We start from the raw sequence: 17,944 nt of genomic DNA on the forward strand, positions 1-17,944 counted from the left end.
ACCAAGGTCCCTCCCTTGAACTCAGGTCCGATTAAAAAATCCCTGGTCTTTCCATTACACTACCTTGATAGGGCAGAAAAAACTGGCAGAGATACAGAAACCAACCACATACTACCTTCTCCCCATACCTCCCCAATGCCCCCAAAAAGCTGGGGACTGTGCCCAGGATGGGATGGGATATGAGGGGCGACAAAGATGACTCTGCAGGCTTTACGGCAGAGGAAGACTGACACCTACCGACGTGCTCCCGCTGGCGTTGAGGAGGAAGTTTGCAGTGTGGGCCGCCGTGGGCGGCTGATTGGGGATGGGCCGATGGCCCAGGGCCATGCCCACAATGGCCGTCATGTGAGTCTCGGTGCCAAAGACATGGATGGGGATCCCAGTGGTCTTCCCTGTGAGGGACGGAAAAGCATCCGTGGTTCAAGTCTCCTAAGAAGTGCCTTGCAAGGAAGGCCACATGACTCTGGCAAGGCCCCTTTAGAGCCCGCCCGATGTCTGGCGCTTTCTGCGCAAGCCCAATTATCCCAGGAGAAGTTGGTGGTCATTATCTTCACCACCAAGCAAAACTCTGTAAAGGTCACCTGCCAATAAGAGCAAGAAACAGCCTTACAGACACTCTCCAGTGACCACAGGTATCATGAGAGCCTGCGCCCCTCCCGTTCCCCGGCTCTCCAACCCCCTCCAGATTTGTCGCCCGTGGCCACCACACTGCAGCCACCCAGCCCCGGACTCTGTTCCTCAACAGCCGGGCTCCTCTCCCCAGGGCTCTGGCCCTGTTTCTTCCTCTGCATGGAGCGGTCACCTGGCTGTCACTCAGCTCAGCTCAAGCGCCACCTCCTGGGAAAGGCCTTCCCTGACCTCGACAATCGCTCCCCCCGACACCGCCCTGCCTGTGGGTCCCCACCAAACAGCCTCTTGTTCCAGCCGCTGTTTACTTGTTCATTGTCCCGTGAGTTTAACGTCCCAGGCATGACTGAGCAACATTCACCGTGCTGTTCCGAGGGCTACGTCCATGGCAGGTCCACGGTTTTAGGTGAAAACGAGGACTTGGTACCACTTCAAGTGATCGAGGTGGGTTAGTGTTTGCCATGGATATCAGATTTGGGAAAATGGGAAGGTGGAAAGGTTCTGTCTCTCCAGTTAGAGGGCGTGATCACCGAGCAGAAGTGTCTCATATCCTCCTCACCCTCACCCCCCCACCCCACACATAACTGCTCTTAGCAACGGGGCTGCGCTGCACTCAACACCAAAGCTGCTGGTTCTATCAGGTCAACTCAGGGAGACCCAATCGTAGTCCTCACTGACGTGACGTGGTCCCCAAGTTCTTGACAGCTCTGAGTCTGAGATCTCAGGAGCCTGCAGGAGACGCCCAAAATGCAGAAGGAAGAAAGGAAACCAAAATGGACCCACACCCTCTCTGCCCTCAGCTCAGCGAGGGGCAACTCCCTCCGGTTCGATCAATTACCGGACCCCTCCCTCCATCCAGGCCACCAGCGGTCGGGGCCTGGACACTTACCACTGTCTCCCTCCCCCGCCCCCCAGTCCAGGCCACCACTCTGCCCTGGAGGCTGCCGCAGCCTCCTAGGTGGTCCCCCTGCTTTGACCTGGCTGCCCTCTGGTCTTGTCTCCACCCAGCAGCCTAAACAACCTTCTCAAACCTAAGTCAAATGGTGTCACTCCTCTGCTCAGTCTTCCAGCCGCTGCCAGGGTCACAGTCAAGTGCCCACGAGACCTGTTCTAGCCCCGCGCATATCTGCTCCCTCGGCCTCTCTGCCTCCATCCCCGGACTCCCTGCCTTCGCTCTCCCGACCCCAGTCCCTCAGCCCTCCCAGCTGGTCCTACCCCAGGGCCTTGGGACTTGCCCTTTCCTCGGCAGACAGTCACCACTGACTGCTCCCTCCTCCAGGTCTCTGCTCAAATGCCACCTTTCTGGTCAAGCGTTCTCCGATTGCCTCATTTAAAACTGCCGTGTCCCCTCCCACAGATGCTAGATGCACAGATGTCCCCTCCTTCCCCCTGCTCGTCTTCCTTCATGCCGCCTGACGCTGCAATCACCGTCCTCAACCGCACGAGGGCTTGCTGCCCGTCATCTATCCCATGTGGCTGTGACCCCAGGGTTCAGCACAGGGCCCGGCACACAGCAGACCTTCCACAATTATTTGCTAAACGAACAGCTGAATGAAAATGCCTTCCTGCCCATTCTGAATTTAGGTTTTGGTCAGGTGCTCTGTGTCAGGAGGGCACAGAACAGCAGCAGAAGCAAGCTGCACCTCCAGAGGTGGGTGGGAGGGCACGGAGGCATTGGAAGACTGACTCTTTCAGGAATCCCGAGGAGGCGTGACACTCAGGGTGGGAGAGACAGAAAAGGTTCCCCATCTTACCGACTTCTCCCATCACCCGTAAGCCCTCCTGGTAGTTGGGGCCACCTCTTCGGACAAAGATCGTGACCTCGTGCTCCTTCAGGGGGCCCTGGTAATCTCGAATCGCTCTCACGATGCCCTGGAAGCACCGAGGGACAACAGACATGTGACTAGAATGAACGCAGCCATAAAGCAAGCATTTATAACTATGGGAAACAAATGTCCCAGGGCGTAGATTACAACGGCTGCTGGGAGTTCCCTGGTGGTCCAGTGGTTAGGATTCAGCGGCTTCACTGCCGCGGCCCAGGTTCAACCCCTAGTCGAGGAACTGAGATTCCACAAGCTGTGCGGCACAGCCAGAAACAAAACGAAACGAAAAAACCAGGGCGGCTTCTCACAAAGCACAGCAGGCCCTGGCACTCAAGAATTTTACACGTGTTGCGCACACAAGCGACCCAAAGGCCCAGGACAAGCAACCACTGTTAATGGTGCTGAGGTGAGAACATGGGGCACCCAGCGGTGACACCCCTCGATGCGCAGGGTGCTGGGCCTCCAACGCCAGCGGGGCTTTGCTGGTCTCTCTTAACCCATCTATAGTTGTTCTTGTTCTCTTATTGCAATTTTGGGGGAAACTCTATACCGAGGTCCTATGCAAGAGTTGTCAGGGTGATCAGGACATAGTCTACTTAAATGTCGAAGTCCTACAAAAGCTTCAAGTGATTTGGGGGAAAAGCATTGCAATGGGTATCAACTGTGGAAACGTGGGAGCACGTACAGGTATGGACCAGTTTTGTCTCTCCAGATGGAGGGCAAGTTTACTGAGTCTAAGTTCTGTCGCTCACGGCATTTCACGGGAAGCTCTACACACAGTTCCTGCTCCAGACGTAACCGCCCTTATCGACGGCACTGCCTTTATTACAGGCTGCTCACAAGTTAAAACAAAGCTGTTGAGATTCACCTGTGTCAGATTTGTTTGTTGAATCAGGTCCAATTAGGGACCTGTTTTAGGCAGGACTGGCGAGGCCTGGTCCTGTCCTGGTCCCCTCCTTCTCGAGAGCTCAGACTTTCAAGACTGACATTTATTTATGCTGCGGTACGCGGGCCTCTCCCATTGCGGAGCACAGGCTCTGGACGCACAGGCTCAGTGGCCATGGCTCATGGGCCCAGCTGCTCCGCGGCATGTGGGATCTTCCCGGACTGGGGCACGAACCCGCGTCCCCTGCATCGGCAGGCGGACTCTCCACCACTGCACCACCAGGGAAGCCCTACGCATTATTTTCAAAGCTTATGTGGTACTACCAGATGGAAGACACTCTTTTGAAGGGCTTCAGTGAGCACCTGACAGGACGGGATAAGGGGCCTCCTGAGGCGGCCCCCTTGAAGGGGAGGGGTCTCGAGACACGTTAGCTGTCATCCTTCTTGACCAGCAGTCACACTTTCTTTAAACTGGGGCCCACGCCCCTGACCTGTGCACAGGGACCCAGGCTGACGGGCCTCTGGCTGGATGGGCAGGAGCCCCAGGGCATCAGACACTTCCTCATGCCAACCTTTTGGAGAACGGGCAGATGACTGGGAAACAAAACCACTAGGAGGTGCAGAGAAGCCAGAGTCTTACAATGGAGTGCTGGAAATGAGATCAGTCAAGCCAGTTTTTGAAGAATTGGTCCTGAAAGCGGGGAAGGCAGAAATCCCCCTTCTCCCCACACTTCAGATGGGAGAATTATGGCCCCGCGAGGGTCGGCTGCTTGCCCAGAGACACACAGGTTTGGACCCAGATCCATCCCAGTGTCTTGTGCATCCCTAGGTCAAAAGCCCCTCCCCGGACTGGGTAATTCATGGGAACCTGCTTCTGTCTCAAACCTACTTGCACAGAAACTTCCCTTCCCCGCTCCCAACCGCCCCCCCCCACATTCCCCTGCAGCTGGTTACCTTGAACGTGGCGGCCACATTGGTGAAGTTGGCAATGCTGCCTCCGATAATGAGGATCTTGCCTGGGTTTGGAGCAAGAGAAGTCAAAAAAGGGTTAGAAAGGTAGACCTGGGCATCCATCATACCAGAAATCCAGCTGAGGGAGTGCTGGCTCCCGAGTGAGTGTCCCCCAGCTGTTAGGAGATACCAGTGCAGAGGCGGGGGGAGCAAGCTGGTCTCTCCTGATGCCTGTTCAGTGTCATCAGCTCCACTCTCCATAACCTATGCCACCAAGCAGGTGGTTAATCCAAGCCCAGAAAACCTCAATTTCTTTTTCTGGCTGCGCCACGCAGCTTGTGGGATCTCACTTCCTGACCAGGGATCAAACCCGGGCCCTTGGCACTGAGAGTGCGGAGTCCCAACCACTGGACAGCCAGGGAATTCTCGAACCCACAGAATCTCTACATCATTCCTAGCTGGCATCTAGAAACCCAGCTTGGCATTTGGATACCCCTGGTGGGAATCTCTATCTGGCTCAAGGGAAGGGGAATTGGTATCTGTAGTCCCAAAACACAGGACAGGTGATACAGGAAAGCTGGGAATCACACAGCCCAGACAGTAAATGTGTGAGTGAGTTGCTAAGAACCGCGTTCTAGCAGTCAGCAAAAGCATGCCACCACCGCCTCCCCGCTTGCACCTGCTCATAGGGCTTTATATAGGAAACTGAGGTCCAGAAGTTAAATAACTAGTCCCAGGTTGCAAAGGACCAGGAAAACCTTGGTGCCTCACAGCCCAGCCAAAGCTGTTCCCACCGAGGACGCTGGGCTGTCCCAGGGAAGGAGCGCATGTCTCACCATCGGGGTGCTTCTCGCGGGTCATGAGGGAGAGGATCGTCTTGGCGTAGTCATAGGTCTGCTGCTCGCTGGGGGCACCTGAGTACTCCCCGTAGTTCGCTAGCTCGTTGACACCCCCTAGGTCGCAGATGGTATCACTGCCAGGGAGACAAGGAAGTCAGTGCTGGCTCCAGCTTGAGTGGCAGAGGGTGGCGGCCTGGTGCCTGGGAGGCCACGCAGACGCCCCTGAAGCCTTGACGATGGGCAGCCTATGGAACTGACCTCTCGGACCTCAGACCCTCAAGCCCCAAACAAGTCACACTTGAAGGTTAACTGTCCTGCATCAGACTTCCCCGGGGCGGGGGGGCATCCTCCCAGCCCTACCCAACACTTCTATGGAGTGTAAAAGTATGACTATTCATACAGGCACTACGACACCTGGAAGGACACACACCGTGGTGACCGTAGGGGGAGGGGTGGTGACACAGCCAAGCAACATTCACTTTCTGGTTCGTTTTCTGTTATTTGTTGTACTTTTGCATGGAGCACATATCACTAATTATAAGAATTATAACTAATAACTTCATTTTGAAGCAAAGAAGAAGGTTGCAGAGACACTGTGTAGGCCCCTCTGGGATGCCCTCCGAGTTCTGCTCTGCACCGAGGGGGGAAACTGGAGACCCCGAGGCGAAGCGACTTGATTCAGGCCACACGTGGGAAGCCTAGGTGGACCCAGCCGCCATCCCCTCAGCAGCCCTCTCAGTCACCTGTACACGACAGAGGCGCCACCTCCGGCCACCATGGTCCAGATCCTCCCCTTGGGGTTCAGCAAGGTCAGCTTCAAGCTTGCCCCACTTTTGGCGTCCAGGTCTGCGATGTAGGCTTCCTAGGGGCCAGACAGCAACAGGTGGGCCCTGGGGGCACACCCTTCACCAGGTCACAGATCCCAGGACCCCTCCCCTTCTCCTGGAGTCATATGAAGAGGTCCTCCATTGCCTTTGCAACGTCAGGGAGAAGGGGTTGTGCAGGGCCTCATGTGCCTGGGACAAAACGTGATGCCGTCTCCAAGTACCAAAACCACCCACAGCCAGTCACCGCCTGGAGACAAACTTCCCAACTCCTTTCTCTCAGACTTCAAGTCCTTGGCTCTCTGCCCAAGTCCCGGGCCTCGCTATGTCACTCTACTTCTAGCATGGCCCCCACTCCCAGCATCTGCCTGCCTAGCTCATCCCCCAAGGCCCCATCCCTCCCCCCAGCCGAGCCTCTTCCCTTGACCTGGGTTCTGCCACACACGCCTGATCCTGTGGCGAGGACCTCTCAGAGGATGGGGTGGGAAGGAGCAATTAAAATTCTCAGCAAGCGGCCGAGAGAACTACCTTCCTGACAGGATTCGGGGAGCCACTCAGAATTACCGAGAAACAACAAATCAGGTCATGAGCCCAGGGAGGTTGATTGAGAGGAGAGTCTAAAAGGATCTCCGGCCGGGAGTCAGAGGCTTGGCTGACCCCCACACCCTCCTCCTCCAGGGTTTTAAAAAAATTAAATGGCTCTTGGCCTTCCTTTCCTGCCAAATACATAGCCTACAAGGGTTGCCAAATGCTCATAGGAGATCAATCACCCCCCCACCCCACCGGTCCCCCTCACTCTCCATCTCCTCCCCAAACCATCCTTACCTCTGGATAAGCCTCCCGCCCGAAGGGGGGAGGGAACTCTATATCACCCCACTTCACTTTGCAGATGTAGTCGGCAGTGGCGTCCACCTTGGCTGCCAAGTCAAGGACGTAGACGCCATCTTTGGTCACTACTTTAAGAAAAGAAGGAACAATCAGACATGGGCCCTAGCAGAGATGACCATCAACCTCCAACCCCCTCTAGACTTCCCCACACACCGCTCCCATGGGGGACCACCCAGGCCTAACGACTCTCTAGCTCAACAAGAAACCAGATTGGTCCTTATGGAGACACAGCTTTTCCCCCATTCAAGGAAAAACAAATTCTACGAGACCAGTCCCCGCTCCCTGACCTGTAGGTAATAGGGCAGGAACGTCTGTTTCAGTTGCCATGGCAATTTTTAAGCATTTTTACAAAATGCTATCCTCCATGCCTTAAATGTCTAACTATTCACCCACCACAACCCTGCTATTTACCAAAAAAGTGTTTGAGGCACAGTCGCTAAGGCCCCTGGGTGCACACACCAGGGTCTCCTAGGGTCCGGCGAGAAGTGGGAAGCCGTGGGCTCACTGGGCCCCCCAGCCAGCAGGATTCATTCACTGCCACCTCACTGGAGTCCATTTCCCTTTCCCCCAGGGCCATTTAGCTAATTAAGTCAGCACAGAGCCATCTGGTCCATTCCCTAGTTGGAATCTGAATCAGGACTTTGCCCTACGAAGCCCCGGCCAGAGCCAGCCCACGCCACCTGCCTCCTTCACAGCGTGAGAGGCTTCGCCCAGATCTTTCCAGCCTTGGGGGTCAATGATGGACCAAGTCCTGGAGGGGGAGGCAGGGCGGGGGTCTCCGAGGCACCAAGAGGAAGGTAGGGTCTGACTGGTCAGGCGGATGCAGGGGCAGCTCAGCTCCTGGTAGGACAGCCTAACCCACTGGCAGAAGAGCCACAGAGCAGAGTCAGATCATAACCAGGACTTCCCCATCACAGAAGAAAGAAAGAAACTGGAGTTGGCGAAAAGAGGAATGATTGTGGCCTCCTGAGAGCTCAGGAACAGGAGCCTGGAGATCCCTCCGCCCACGCACAGCTGTCTGCGCTGCCCCCTGCAAGTGGGGGTCTGGTCCTCGGAACGTCAAGGCCAGGGTTACCATAGGTACTGGGACTCTGCCCTGTCCCACCCCAGCAGAGATAGTTACCAAGGGGGTTGATCTCGAGGTAGGTGAAGTACAGATCCTCATAGAAATTGAAGAGGCCGGAGATAAAGCTGGCCAGAATCCTACAGGGGGAGGCAGAGAGGGACTGTCAATCCGTGGCGGAGTGGCTCAGTAGCAATCTCTCACTGTCACTGACAGCTCCACTTGCCAACACCCACCCCGCTGACCCATCACTTTCCGCTCCAAACCCCGCTCCCCAGACATCACTCTTCAGCCGCTGAGGCGGAAGGGAGCTGTCAGGCATGCAGCAGGCGGAGGACACGCGCCAGACAGGCAAGGGCACGGAGGTGAGGGACGCTGACGCATGTTTCAGTCTGAGCCGGCCTCCCCTCCACCCGCAGCATCCCTCCTGGGGGCAGGGAGTGGCGGTGCCTGCCTCCTGCTCCCCACCTTCCGGCCAGATGCTGGGGCGGCGCAGTGGGTGCCCAGACAGGGAAGACCACTCTGCTTTCCCCACTCTGTGCCCAGAGCTGTCGGCCTTCCCCGTTCCTCCGCTGCCACCTCCCTGCCATCCCTCACTCAACTCTTTCTTGTCTTCGGGGGCATGGACCAACAGGTGTTTCTTGATGCCCTCAAGATTCAGCTTCTCGTCCACACCAACGAGCAGTTTCTGGGCTTTGGCGTCCACGTCACCCACATCCACCCCGCCTTCGTGGTGGAACAGGACGTAGTCCCCTTCTCGGGTAGCATAGATGCAGACGTAGAACTCCTCCTCCTTACGGGGGAAGAGAGCACCACGTGGGTGAGGGGCCCAACCCCGGTGGTATCATTTCTAAAACCCCGTAGACACCTCTCACCAGGTAAGAGCAGGTCACCATCTTCCCCTTGAGGACAAGAGACAAGAGGTCACTGCCTTGCTGGCTGACGGTCCAGACTGAGCCAACGTGACCTGCTCTGGGGGAAGGGGTCCTGCCTTCAAGTCCTTCTCATCCCAGCACTGGGAAGTCCCCTCTGTTACCAGCCTTGACTCCTTCCTGCTGCAAACTAAGCCCTTTCCTTCATCTCTGGACTCCCTGCTCCGCAGCACCCTCAAACCCTTAGCACCGCTTCAGAGACTCTGGTCCCTTTGGTTCTTCTCCAGCAGCTTGATTTCTCCTTCATCATTTTAGGGTCAGCAGACACAAAGCTCCCAGAGGGAGAAGACCCATCTGGGAGCCACTTCACACATACCTGAGTGTGGGGGACGAAGGGTTCGATCAGAAAGTTCTTGAGGAAGCCTCTGGCCTTGCCAACCTAGAGATTGAGGGAGATAAAGCTTAGACCAGAAGGCATGTGTTGCTCGCAGGGCAGGAGGAAGGATCGCCCTCTGGTCCCTCCACCTCGCCCTCCCATCAGAGGCGGGGCCCAAGCACTACTGCCATGACACCTTCCAGAAAGAGATCTTTCCAGAAACCAGGGCAATGGGCTCAAGAGGTCTTCGTGAGATCTCCTCTTCCACCCACCACCTCGTGCCAGCTACACTTCAACACTGACCTCACACATTCTTTCCTGCCTCCTCTGGAGGATGATAAATGAGCTGCAACATCACCCCGCCCCAAAAGCAGAGATGAGGAGCATCTCTCCCTCTGCTGTGCCACAAATTAAAGCGCTCAGACAAATCAAGGCGATCTATCCCAGAGCTCAGGCAGGGAGACCGAGCCCCAGAACAGGAGTCTAGGCGCAGGGGATGGCTCGGAGTGGGGAGAGAGGGGAGCTTGACAGGGAAAACTTTTCCACACAGACTTTCCAGGCTGAGGACAACAGGCCTGCAGAGCTAATCAGTTTGAGTGGGTCCCTGGCAGCAGCCGAGGCGAGACAGCCCTCATCCCTCCCAGCATGTCCCGAAGCCCCCGCCCACCCATGCGTGCGTCATTGCTGAGTCAGGACCAGACAGCGATCCATCAGAGGTAATGAGCTGCTCCTGCCGGGGTCAACGCTGCTGCCAGCGCACAGGTCCCTGACATCCCCCTCCCAACAGACAGCTGAGGAGAAGGAAGCATGAGGACCTCCCTGGGGACACTGCTCAGCCCCCAACCCTGCTGTCCTCTCCCCAAAGGCCTGGGGGCACAAAGGTCAAGATCCCTCTGCCCCCGGGCCTGTGTATAACATCAAGGATCCCTCTTTACCCACGAGAGCCAGACACTGGGAAATTAACAGGAAGAGCCAATTTGAGGAAGGCCAGTAAGAAGGAAGATGGCTCCATCACCATCTTCATCCGACTCCCGGGCAACCAAGTTAGAGAACAGCTCAACCCTGGTCCCTGGTCACCCCAGATGCGACAAAGCCAGGTATGGACAGCACACCCTCCCCAGTGTAAGCCAAGCCTCAGCTTACTCCCTCCCTTCAGTTCTCCAGCTCCTTTTGGGAGAAGAAAGAGAAATGCAGTTTTATTTCTGGGCATCACTTAGCCTTCCTAAGCCATATTTCACTTTAACTATCTCACCTACAGAGTTGAAATGGATCAACGAGCTGGGGGAAGGCAAGAATTAAGTTTACTCTTCAGTATTATTGTTTCCTCCTCCTAGGTTCTTGGCCCAAGAACGTTTCTGCCTAAATGATTCTGCATCTCCCTTCTGCAAGTTTTTTTTTTTTTTTTTTACCCACCCGCTTATATACACAGGTCGTGACAAGCTACCCTACCCTTTCTGGAGATTGAAAAGAAAGGAGTTCCCGGAATAGCTCTCAGAGTCCCATCTCCACGACTGTTGTTAAAGAAACAGACCATTTCCGCCTGGCTCTCAGATTGTACTGGGGTTACCTGTACAGCACACCTTGCCATTCCCCGATAGGGGAGCTGGGAATGAGCACCAAGGCGGCCCTGCTGCCTAAGTCAGCTCTGCTGGGCTCCTGCCTTCCCCAGGCTGCAATCTGACCGGCTGTGGGGGTGATCCACAGTGCTGATCTGGTGGCGACCACATTTGCTTCTGTTACCACAGCACATCCACCCCGATCCTACACCCAGACTCACTGTGGCCTCCTGTCCCAGCCGTGGCTTCAGCCAGGACTTGACTCCGTCCAGGGTGAGGTTGACCCCAACTAGGCCCAGCTTTCCACGCCGTTTGATCAGCTGGTCTGGCTTAACCACCAAGCTCTGGAATAAGAGGGGTTTGTATTTACAGCAAGGAAAGATAGGGTAGAGTAAGAGGTGACAGTTTGGGGACCCAAAGCACAGCGTAGCCTGGTGGCTTCCAATCCACTCCACCCCCAGAGCGAAATCCACCCAACCTTCAAGGTCAACTCCCAGAAGCTTCCCTCACCTACCCCGGCCAACATCTTTCTTTTAACAACCAGGAATCTAAAGCCATCCTCACCCAGGATGGGGTCTGGCAGAGCAGGTGCTCACTGAATACGTGCTGAATGAGTAAGTGATTCCCTACCCTCCCTATGTGGTATCTTAGCTTCATTCAACTCCTCAGAATGTGGACTAGCACCTGTGTTTCAAAAGAAAGAACAGAGACAGCCTTGGGGTGACAAAGGACCTTTGAGGACATCTGGTCAACCCGATCCCAGGGTTTGAACCCTGTCTATAAGACCAACAAGCAGCCCCTAGCCACTGCTCCCACACCTCCAGGACCAGGAAGTTCACCGCCTCCGGAGGCAGCTTGCTTTGTGGTTTGGGCTGCCTCATGGTGGGAGGGCACCTGCCTCCCTGAGCGCCTCCCCGTACTGGTCCCAGTCCCGCCCTCTGGGACCTGCCAAAGAAGTCTAAGCTTCCAGACACCGTCCCAACTACAGCCCTGCAGAGATCTACAGAGAGGAGCCTCTACTCCAGGGTGGATCCCATCAGCCATTCTACCCTAAGTACAGCGTCACACTTCCTCATGGCCCTGACATATTCCTGAATAGGGTGGATGTTTTTCAGTGAGCAACTACCAAGTGCCAGGCAGCACACTGAATACTTTCCAGACATTGTTACTAATCCTTAAACTCAGTGTTTGAGTGTTATGCCCATTTGACAGATGGGAAATCTAAAGCTCTACCGAGGTGAAATGGCTTGCCCCAGGCCACAAGGTTAACATGTAGAGAGCTGCCATCTGAACTCCGGTTTGTCCAGTTCCAGTCCAGGCTCTGTACGCCGTGCCAGGGGACCTCAGCATGCAGGGCCCGGGGCCAAACACAAAACGTGCTCAGCCCCCTGCACCCTGCCCACCCATGCAGACCGGCTGCCATCACATGCCCCGGGGGGACATCTCCAGCAAACCGACTGCTTTCTCTTCCTGGGACTCTCGGCCTGGAGAAGGGGCTCAGGCCGGGGGGCAGGCTCACCTGGCTGAGCAGCCACGGGTGGTCCTGCAGCAGGTGGGCCCAGTCAGTGTCAGGGGTGACCCGGGCATACTTGAACCGGTTCTGGATGGCCGAGGTGGTGCAGATGTACTTGTAGAGGAGTTCTTTGCCTGTCTGCTCGGAGATCGCCTTGGCCGACATGGCTGCGGAGGGCCCTGCTCTACCTGGTGGGGTGAGAGGGGCTGGTCAGAGGGGGTGGGGAGATGGAGGTGCTATCTTCTCCAGCAGGGCAGACCCACGCCCAGCTGCCCCCAGACTATAATACCCGATCTCAGCGCTTCTCCGAGGGAGAAGAGGGCCGCCCCAGGAGGAGGGATGGAAGGGAGATCTCAAACAGCGCTTCTCACATCATAGAAGGAGGATCGGGAAATGATGGTGGAGAAAAACAAGGGTGGCATTTATCTCCCCAGGGACTCTTGGCCTCCACCCCCTCTAGGAAAACTAGCTCACCCAAGACCACAGTCACCCTGGCACAGAGGAAGCCGGATGGGGAGACCAGGAAGAGCAGGGATGTGACCCAAACCTGAGTGCTAGTCCCACCCGAGGTGGACATACAGACACTGAAACACACCCTTTGGTTCTGTGACCTGTGGGGAACACGGCCAAACTGCGCAATGCTGGCCTTACACGCCCTCCACGTTTGGTCTCCCCGACACCCAGACTCACCCACTTCACACTCTTATACACATCACCAGCCTGAAGGCTGGGCGAGCAAGTCTACTTAGCCTCACGCAGGACCAAGCCCCCAAGGAGCAAAGAGGAAGAGTCACGTCAAAGCCCATTTCTCCCAGGACACTAGACTCCTACCCAAGTTCAGAGCAGAAACAGGCTGGGGGAACTGTGACTTTCAGTGCATCCCACCCACCCCACTGAGTCATCCAGCTACTAATTTAGAGCAAAACAGAGGCCTCTCTGGGGACCACCCATACTGGTCACTTCTAACTGAGCCAGAGTTGGGAGAAGAGGCAGAAACCATCCTCGGTCACATGTATGTGAGCCCTGGGAGGGACATGGAGATTTATGGCCTTGTTTCTTAGATGAGGAATAAAACCTCAGAGGGGTTCAGATAACTTGTCCAAGAAGCCTAATTAATAAGCGGGTTGGGCGGGGAGGACTTCCCTGGTGGTGCAGTGGTTAAGAATCTGCCCGCCGATGCAGGGGACACGGGTTCGAGCCCTGGTCCGGGAAGATCCCACATGCCGCGGAGCAACTAAGCCCGTGCACCACAACTACTGAGCCTGTGCTCTAGAGCCTGTGAGCCAAAACTACCGAGCCTAAGCCCTAGAGCCCGTGCTCCGCAACACAAGAAGCCACCGCAATGAGAAGCCCGTGGGTCACAACTAGAGAAAGCCCACACGCAGCAATGAAGACCCAACGCAGCCAAAAAAAAAAAAAAAAAAAAAAAAAGCCTTAGGTCCCCTGCTTTTTTTTTTGGCTGTGTTGGGTCTTCGTTGCTGCACGCAGGCTTTCTCTAGTTGTGGCCAACGGGGGCTACTTTTTGTTGTGGTGCACGGGCTTCTTATTGCGGTGGCTTCTCTTGTTGCAGAGCATGGGCTCTAGGTGCACGGGCTTGGTTGCTCTGCGGCATGCGGGATGTTCCGGGACCTTCTGGGATCAGGGCTAGAACCTGTGTCCCATGCACTGGCAGGCGGATTCTTAACCACTGCCAAACCAGGGAAGTCCGGGACCCAAGGCTTGAACCCAAACCCTCTCACTCCTGGTCCCCAGAAAACCCACACCTCAGCCCTAGAGAAAAGACCAGTTCTCCAAGGACCAGGCCATTTCCCCTACCTTCACCTCACAGAAGAGTCTCTGATGACAAGTTCTTCATATTCCCTCCCCATCGCTTTGTCCTGACACACCCATTCTCCCTTGGTAGTGCCAGGAGCGATTTGGGGAGAGAAAGGGTGGGGAGACAGGGAGGGAAAGGAAACCAAGTGATTCGTGCCAAGAGCTTGGCCAGATCAGGAAAAGTCACTCCTGCCTCTCCAACAAAGACCCAGAACTGAAGTTGTTGAATTTGCTGGGGGAGAAAAGTCAAGTGTAAATAAAAGAGGGTGGAACTGGAGGGCTGCCTGGTTTACACACTCAGGAAGGCTGGTCTCCATTCCCAGTTCCAGGGGCCACTCTGCACCTCCCTCCCAAAGCCAGGCTGGGCCTCAGGTTCTCACCCTGGCTTGGCTGGCTCCCTCAGCCTCCCAGCTAGTCTCCAGCTCGGCACAATGGGTGCGTTCAGTCTGGTGCCTGGCCCAAAGTCGGGTAGCTGGGAAGGGGCTCAAAGGAGACGTTCCCTTGTCTCACCTTTCCCTGGGATGACTTCCGGCTCCTTCTCAGCATAAGTTTCCGAAGGAGGTACCTCAACCGTCCCCACAGCCTCACAGCCCTCCACCCCCCACCCACTCCAGCTCCATTTCCCAACCTCCTTGACTCAGACCAGAAAAACTGGTCCTGAAATCAGATGGGTACACGTGCCCCTACCCCCCTCCCAAACAGAGTGCAGCCCAGGGCAGATCAAGCAGAGAAAGGAGGGGGCAGCTGCTGACCACCCTTAGCGGTTCAGACACATCAGCCGCCGGCTGATCACAGATTCCAGGAGAAAGGAAGCCCCTCGCTAAGCCTCTCCAGCAGAGGGCACTCCCAGAACAACACGCCCCCAAACCTGGCACCTCCCCAAACAGAGACCCAACTTTGGAAAGAACACGGATGAGCAACGGGACCTTCTGCAGCTGAAAAAAAAAAAAAAAATCACAATTTTCTTGAGCCCTTGTTCAAATCTCAGATCCAAGAACTCATCTTCAACCAGTCCTCGGGAGGGGATGGGAGAGAAGACAACAGGGGATGATACAGGATAGAAAAGCTTTGCCAGTTCACCCAAACAGATCTGCCACTAGAGCACTGTGGCTTAGATGGGGAAGGCCCTCTCAAAGCCAAGACAGAGAATTTACAGACAGAATAAAAGCACGGAAAGAATCTGGCCTCTGCATGTTCAAGACAGGGTAAGAAGGCTCACAAAGCCAGGGAGTGGACTGGGTGGAAAGAAATCCACAAGTTTAATCATTCGGTAGGGTCTCTCTAGGTCAGTGGCTCTTAACCTATCTGAGGTCTCAGACTCTTCTGAGCACCAGAAGAAAAGCCCAGAAAAATGTGCACATACCCAATTGTGCATACCATTTCAAGGTGGTGACCTATGACCATGATCTGACAGCCCAGAGACCAAGAGCTAAGAACATCTGCTCAAGTGACAATAGGACTTAACGTGTATACCAATCTGGGCTGGGAACACAACACAACCCACACACACACACACCACTACAGAGTCTTGGGCTGCCTCCTCAGGAACTGAATAACTGAATGTGCTATCAAACTGGTGAGAGACGGTTTCAGGGCAGAGCTAAGACCCCAGGGGTCCACTCTAGAGTCCCAGAAACTGTTACTTAGCTAAATGTGGGAGAAATCATGTCAAGGAACCTGAAAACATACACACAGACACACAGACACACACACACACACACCACACACACTCTCTCTCTCTCTCTCTCTCTCTCTCTCAATCCAAAGGAGGGACCTTCTGAGCAGAATGGGGTCTTTTCTGCAGACAGGATAAGTGGCCCAGAACTGAGTTCATCCACAGCAGCCACCGACGGCAGAAGCGGCCCACAGAGAAGGATGAATGAAAGGAGCCTGTTCCCCAGGACTGTATCCCTGGGACACAGCCAGTGGAGAGGAACCACTGGGGATGCTACTTATGGTCTCTGTGGGAAGGACAAAGAGCACTTATTTTAAGGTTAGTATCCGTAGGACTGGGATTTTTTTTAAACGACAGGCAATCCCTGGAGTAAAAGGAGGGGCAGAATTCTGGGGGTCCCCTACTGCAGCAAACATAGTGGAGAATGGGGGTGGAGGCACCAACCACCCAGCTCAGTGTCTGAGGGCTGTTCCCATCACCATCCTCCAAGCTGTTTAAGGAGCGCTTAAAAAAAAAAAAAAAGCAGCAGCAGCTCTTTAAGAGGTGAAAACAACCCTCTGGGCAGCTGGGTCTACCAGCTGTCCTTCACCCAACATTTCAGAATTTCAGAAACCCAATGATCTGAGCTGGCTGGAACCCAGAGCAAAGTTAAAGGGTGGAGAGAGAAGCGGGCTGTGGGCTGGCTGACCAAACTGTGCTATGCACTGCTCCCCTCCCACCCCCCCAAAATCCTCTTCCCAGGCAGACTCCGGAGGACCACCTAATGGCAGAACTCCTTGGCACTTCACAGTATCTGCCAAGGTTGGAGAGGGCAGCTGGCGCCGCGACTGGCCCTCGGCCAAGCCCAACAGGAGGGCGGCGGCAGCATCCTCCAGCCCCTTGAGGACCTTGCCTCGACCAAGCTCGGGCATCAACGCCAAGGGTGGGGAGGGAGACGGGTACCCCGGCCATCTGTCGCTTAGCGGCTGGGCCCGACGGCACCTCCAGAGCTAGGAGGGTCTTTCCTGCGCCGCCGATCCAAGGCTAGGTCCTCGTGGCGAGGCCTGGGTCGGCCCGGCCGCATGTGGCCCGCAGCGGCTGCGTGCCCCGCTCGCTCCCTCCACTTCGGCGCGGGGCTCAGTCGACTCCACAGAACTAAGAGGAAGGGCCTGAGCCCGGCTTATGAGGGGTAGGAGTGGGGAAACTAGCCACTACTTCCCGTCCCCGGCATCCGGTGGGAGGGACCCAGATGGGGGAAAGAGGTGGCCGGATAAAGCCCGACGAGGCTCGATGACTGGCCCCGGGGTGGGGATGAGGGGCTCCAGTTAGGGGGAAATGCAATTCGGCGGAGGGAAGACAGGCAAGGACGGCGGCAAGCCCTGTGCAAACTCCCAGGAACTGGAATGTGGAGGCGTGGGGGGGGAGGGGGCGACACGAGGCAACCAGCCGGGATCCCGGCGAAGGCTAACCTAAAGCTTAAGACCCTCAAAACTTCCAAGCAGGTGCAGGGAGCGCGCGTGAGCCCGAAGCCGGCTTCTGGGGAGGCGGTTCCGGGTTGGGGGAGGGAGGCAGGAAGCTCCGGGACCAGGTGAGGTCCATCTCCCGAAAGCAGTCGCCCGCCACTCACCACTCTGCGAAAGCCTGTGCGCGGCGCTCGGTCTACAGGACCCCGAACACCGCCACTACAGCGAGCGCTCCAGCCTCCCGCGGCCGCCCGGAATCCGGCTTTTGTCCGGGCCCTGGCGGGCTTCTCCCCGCCCCCATCGGCACACGGCGCGAGCCGCCCGGCGATTGGTCATACGCGTTCCCTAGCCTGAGCTCCAGGGCTGCTCCCAATTCGCTGCCCGGTATAGCCCCGCCCCCGAGGCCGGGGCCCAGTGGCTGTTGGGACTTGTAGTCCCGCTGGTGCGTCTGTCCCAGACCGCTGGCCGGCACCGCCTCTCCGGAGCCTGCCAGGACGGGGAGGGGTCGGGGGCGGGGCCTCGGGTGGGGAGATGGGCCGGGCTACACTGGGAGGAGAACGTAGGAGGCTGGGGGCAGTGGCCTGATCGCTTAGGAGGTGGGCGGGCCTCCGCTGCGATGGGGGAGTTGGGGAGGGGGGCTGGGGTGTCAACCGAACGGGCTGTATAGCAGCTTTGGGGACCCGGAGTCTCCTTCCTGTCTCCCCGGGGGAGAAACTGACGTCCGTATCCCCGCAGCCTGAAATCGGCCACACCGAACCCAGGTGCTTAGACCAGGTATTTAAGCAGCCGTGGTAG

The 17,944-nt window shown here is 56.3% G+C and overlaps 1 protein-coding gene across 3 annotated transcripts in view; it reads right to left on the minus strand.

Moving 5' to 3' along the window:
- Window positions 1-17,462, minus strand: part of ACLY (ATP citrate lyase) — a 42,910-nt gene extending 25,448 nt beyond the window's left edge. The window contains exons 1-12 of one of the 3 annotated variants that reach the window (XM_082602910.1): window positions 17,314-17,462; window positions 12,224-12,405; window positions 10,926-11,048; window positions 9,149-9,211; window positions 8,503-8,693; window positions 7,961-8,040; window positions 6,775-6,902; window positions 5,869-5,987; window positions 5,123-5,259; window positions 4,290-4,351; window positions 2,382-2,499; window positions 238-392 (exon numbers count right to left, since the gene is read on the minus strand). In XM_082602910.1, the coding sequence (XP_082459036.1) occupies window positions 238-392; window positions 2,382-2,499; window positions 4,290-4,351; window positions 5,123-5,259; window positions 5,869-5,987; window positions 6,775-6,902; window positions 7,961-8,040; window positions 8,503-8,693; window positions 9,149-9,211; window positions 10,926-11,048; window positions 12,224-12,382 (1,335 nt within the window). In that variant the 5' untranslated portion in view covers window positions 12,383-12,405; window positions 17,314-17,462. Of the gene's footprint in view, window positions 1-237; window positions 393-2,381; window positions 2,500-4,289; window positions 4,352-5,122; window positions 5,260-5,868; window positions 5,988-6,774; window positions 6,906-7,960; window positions 8,041-8,502; window positions 8,694-9,148; window positions 9,212-10,925; window positions 11,049-12,223; window positions 12,406-17,313 lie in introns of all 3 variants that reach the window. The other 2 variants (XM_082602909.1, XM_082602911.1) reach the window with 2 other exon arrangements.
- Window positions 17,463-17,944: the final 482 nt, after the last annotated feature.

This window comes from Mesoplodon mirus (genome assembly GCF_964341445.2).
Source record: "Mesoplodon mirus genome assembly, chromosome: 18".
Taxonomy (NCBI): domain Eukaryota; kingdom Metazoa; phylum Chordata; class Mammalia; order Artiodactyla; family Ziphiidae; genus Mesoplodon; species Mesoplodon mirus.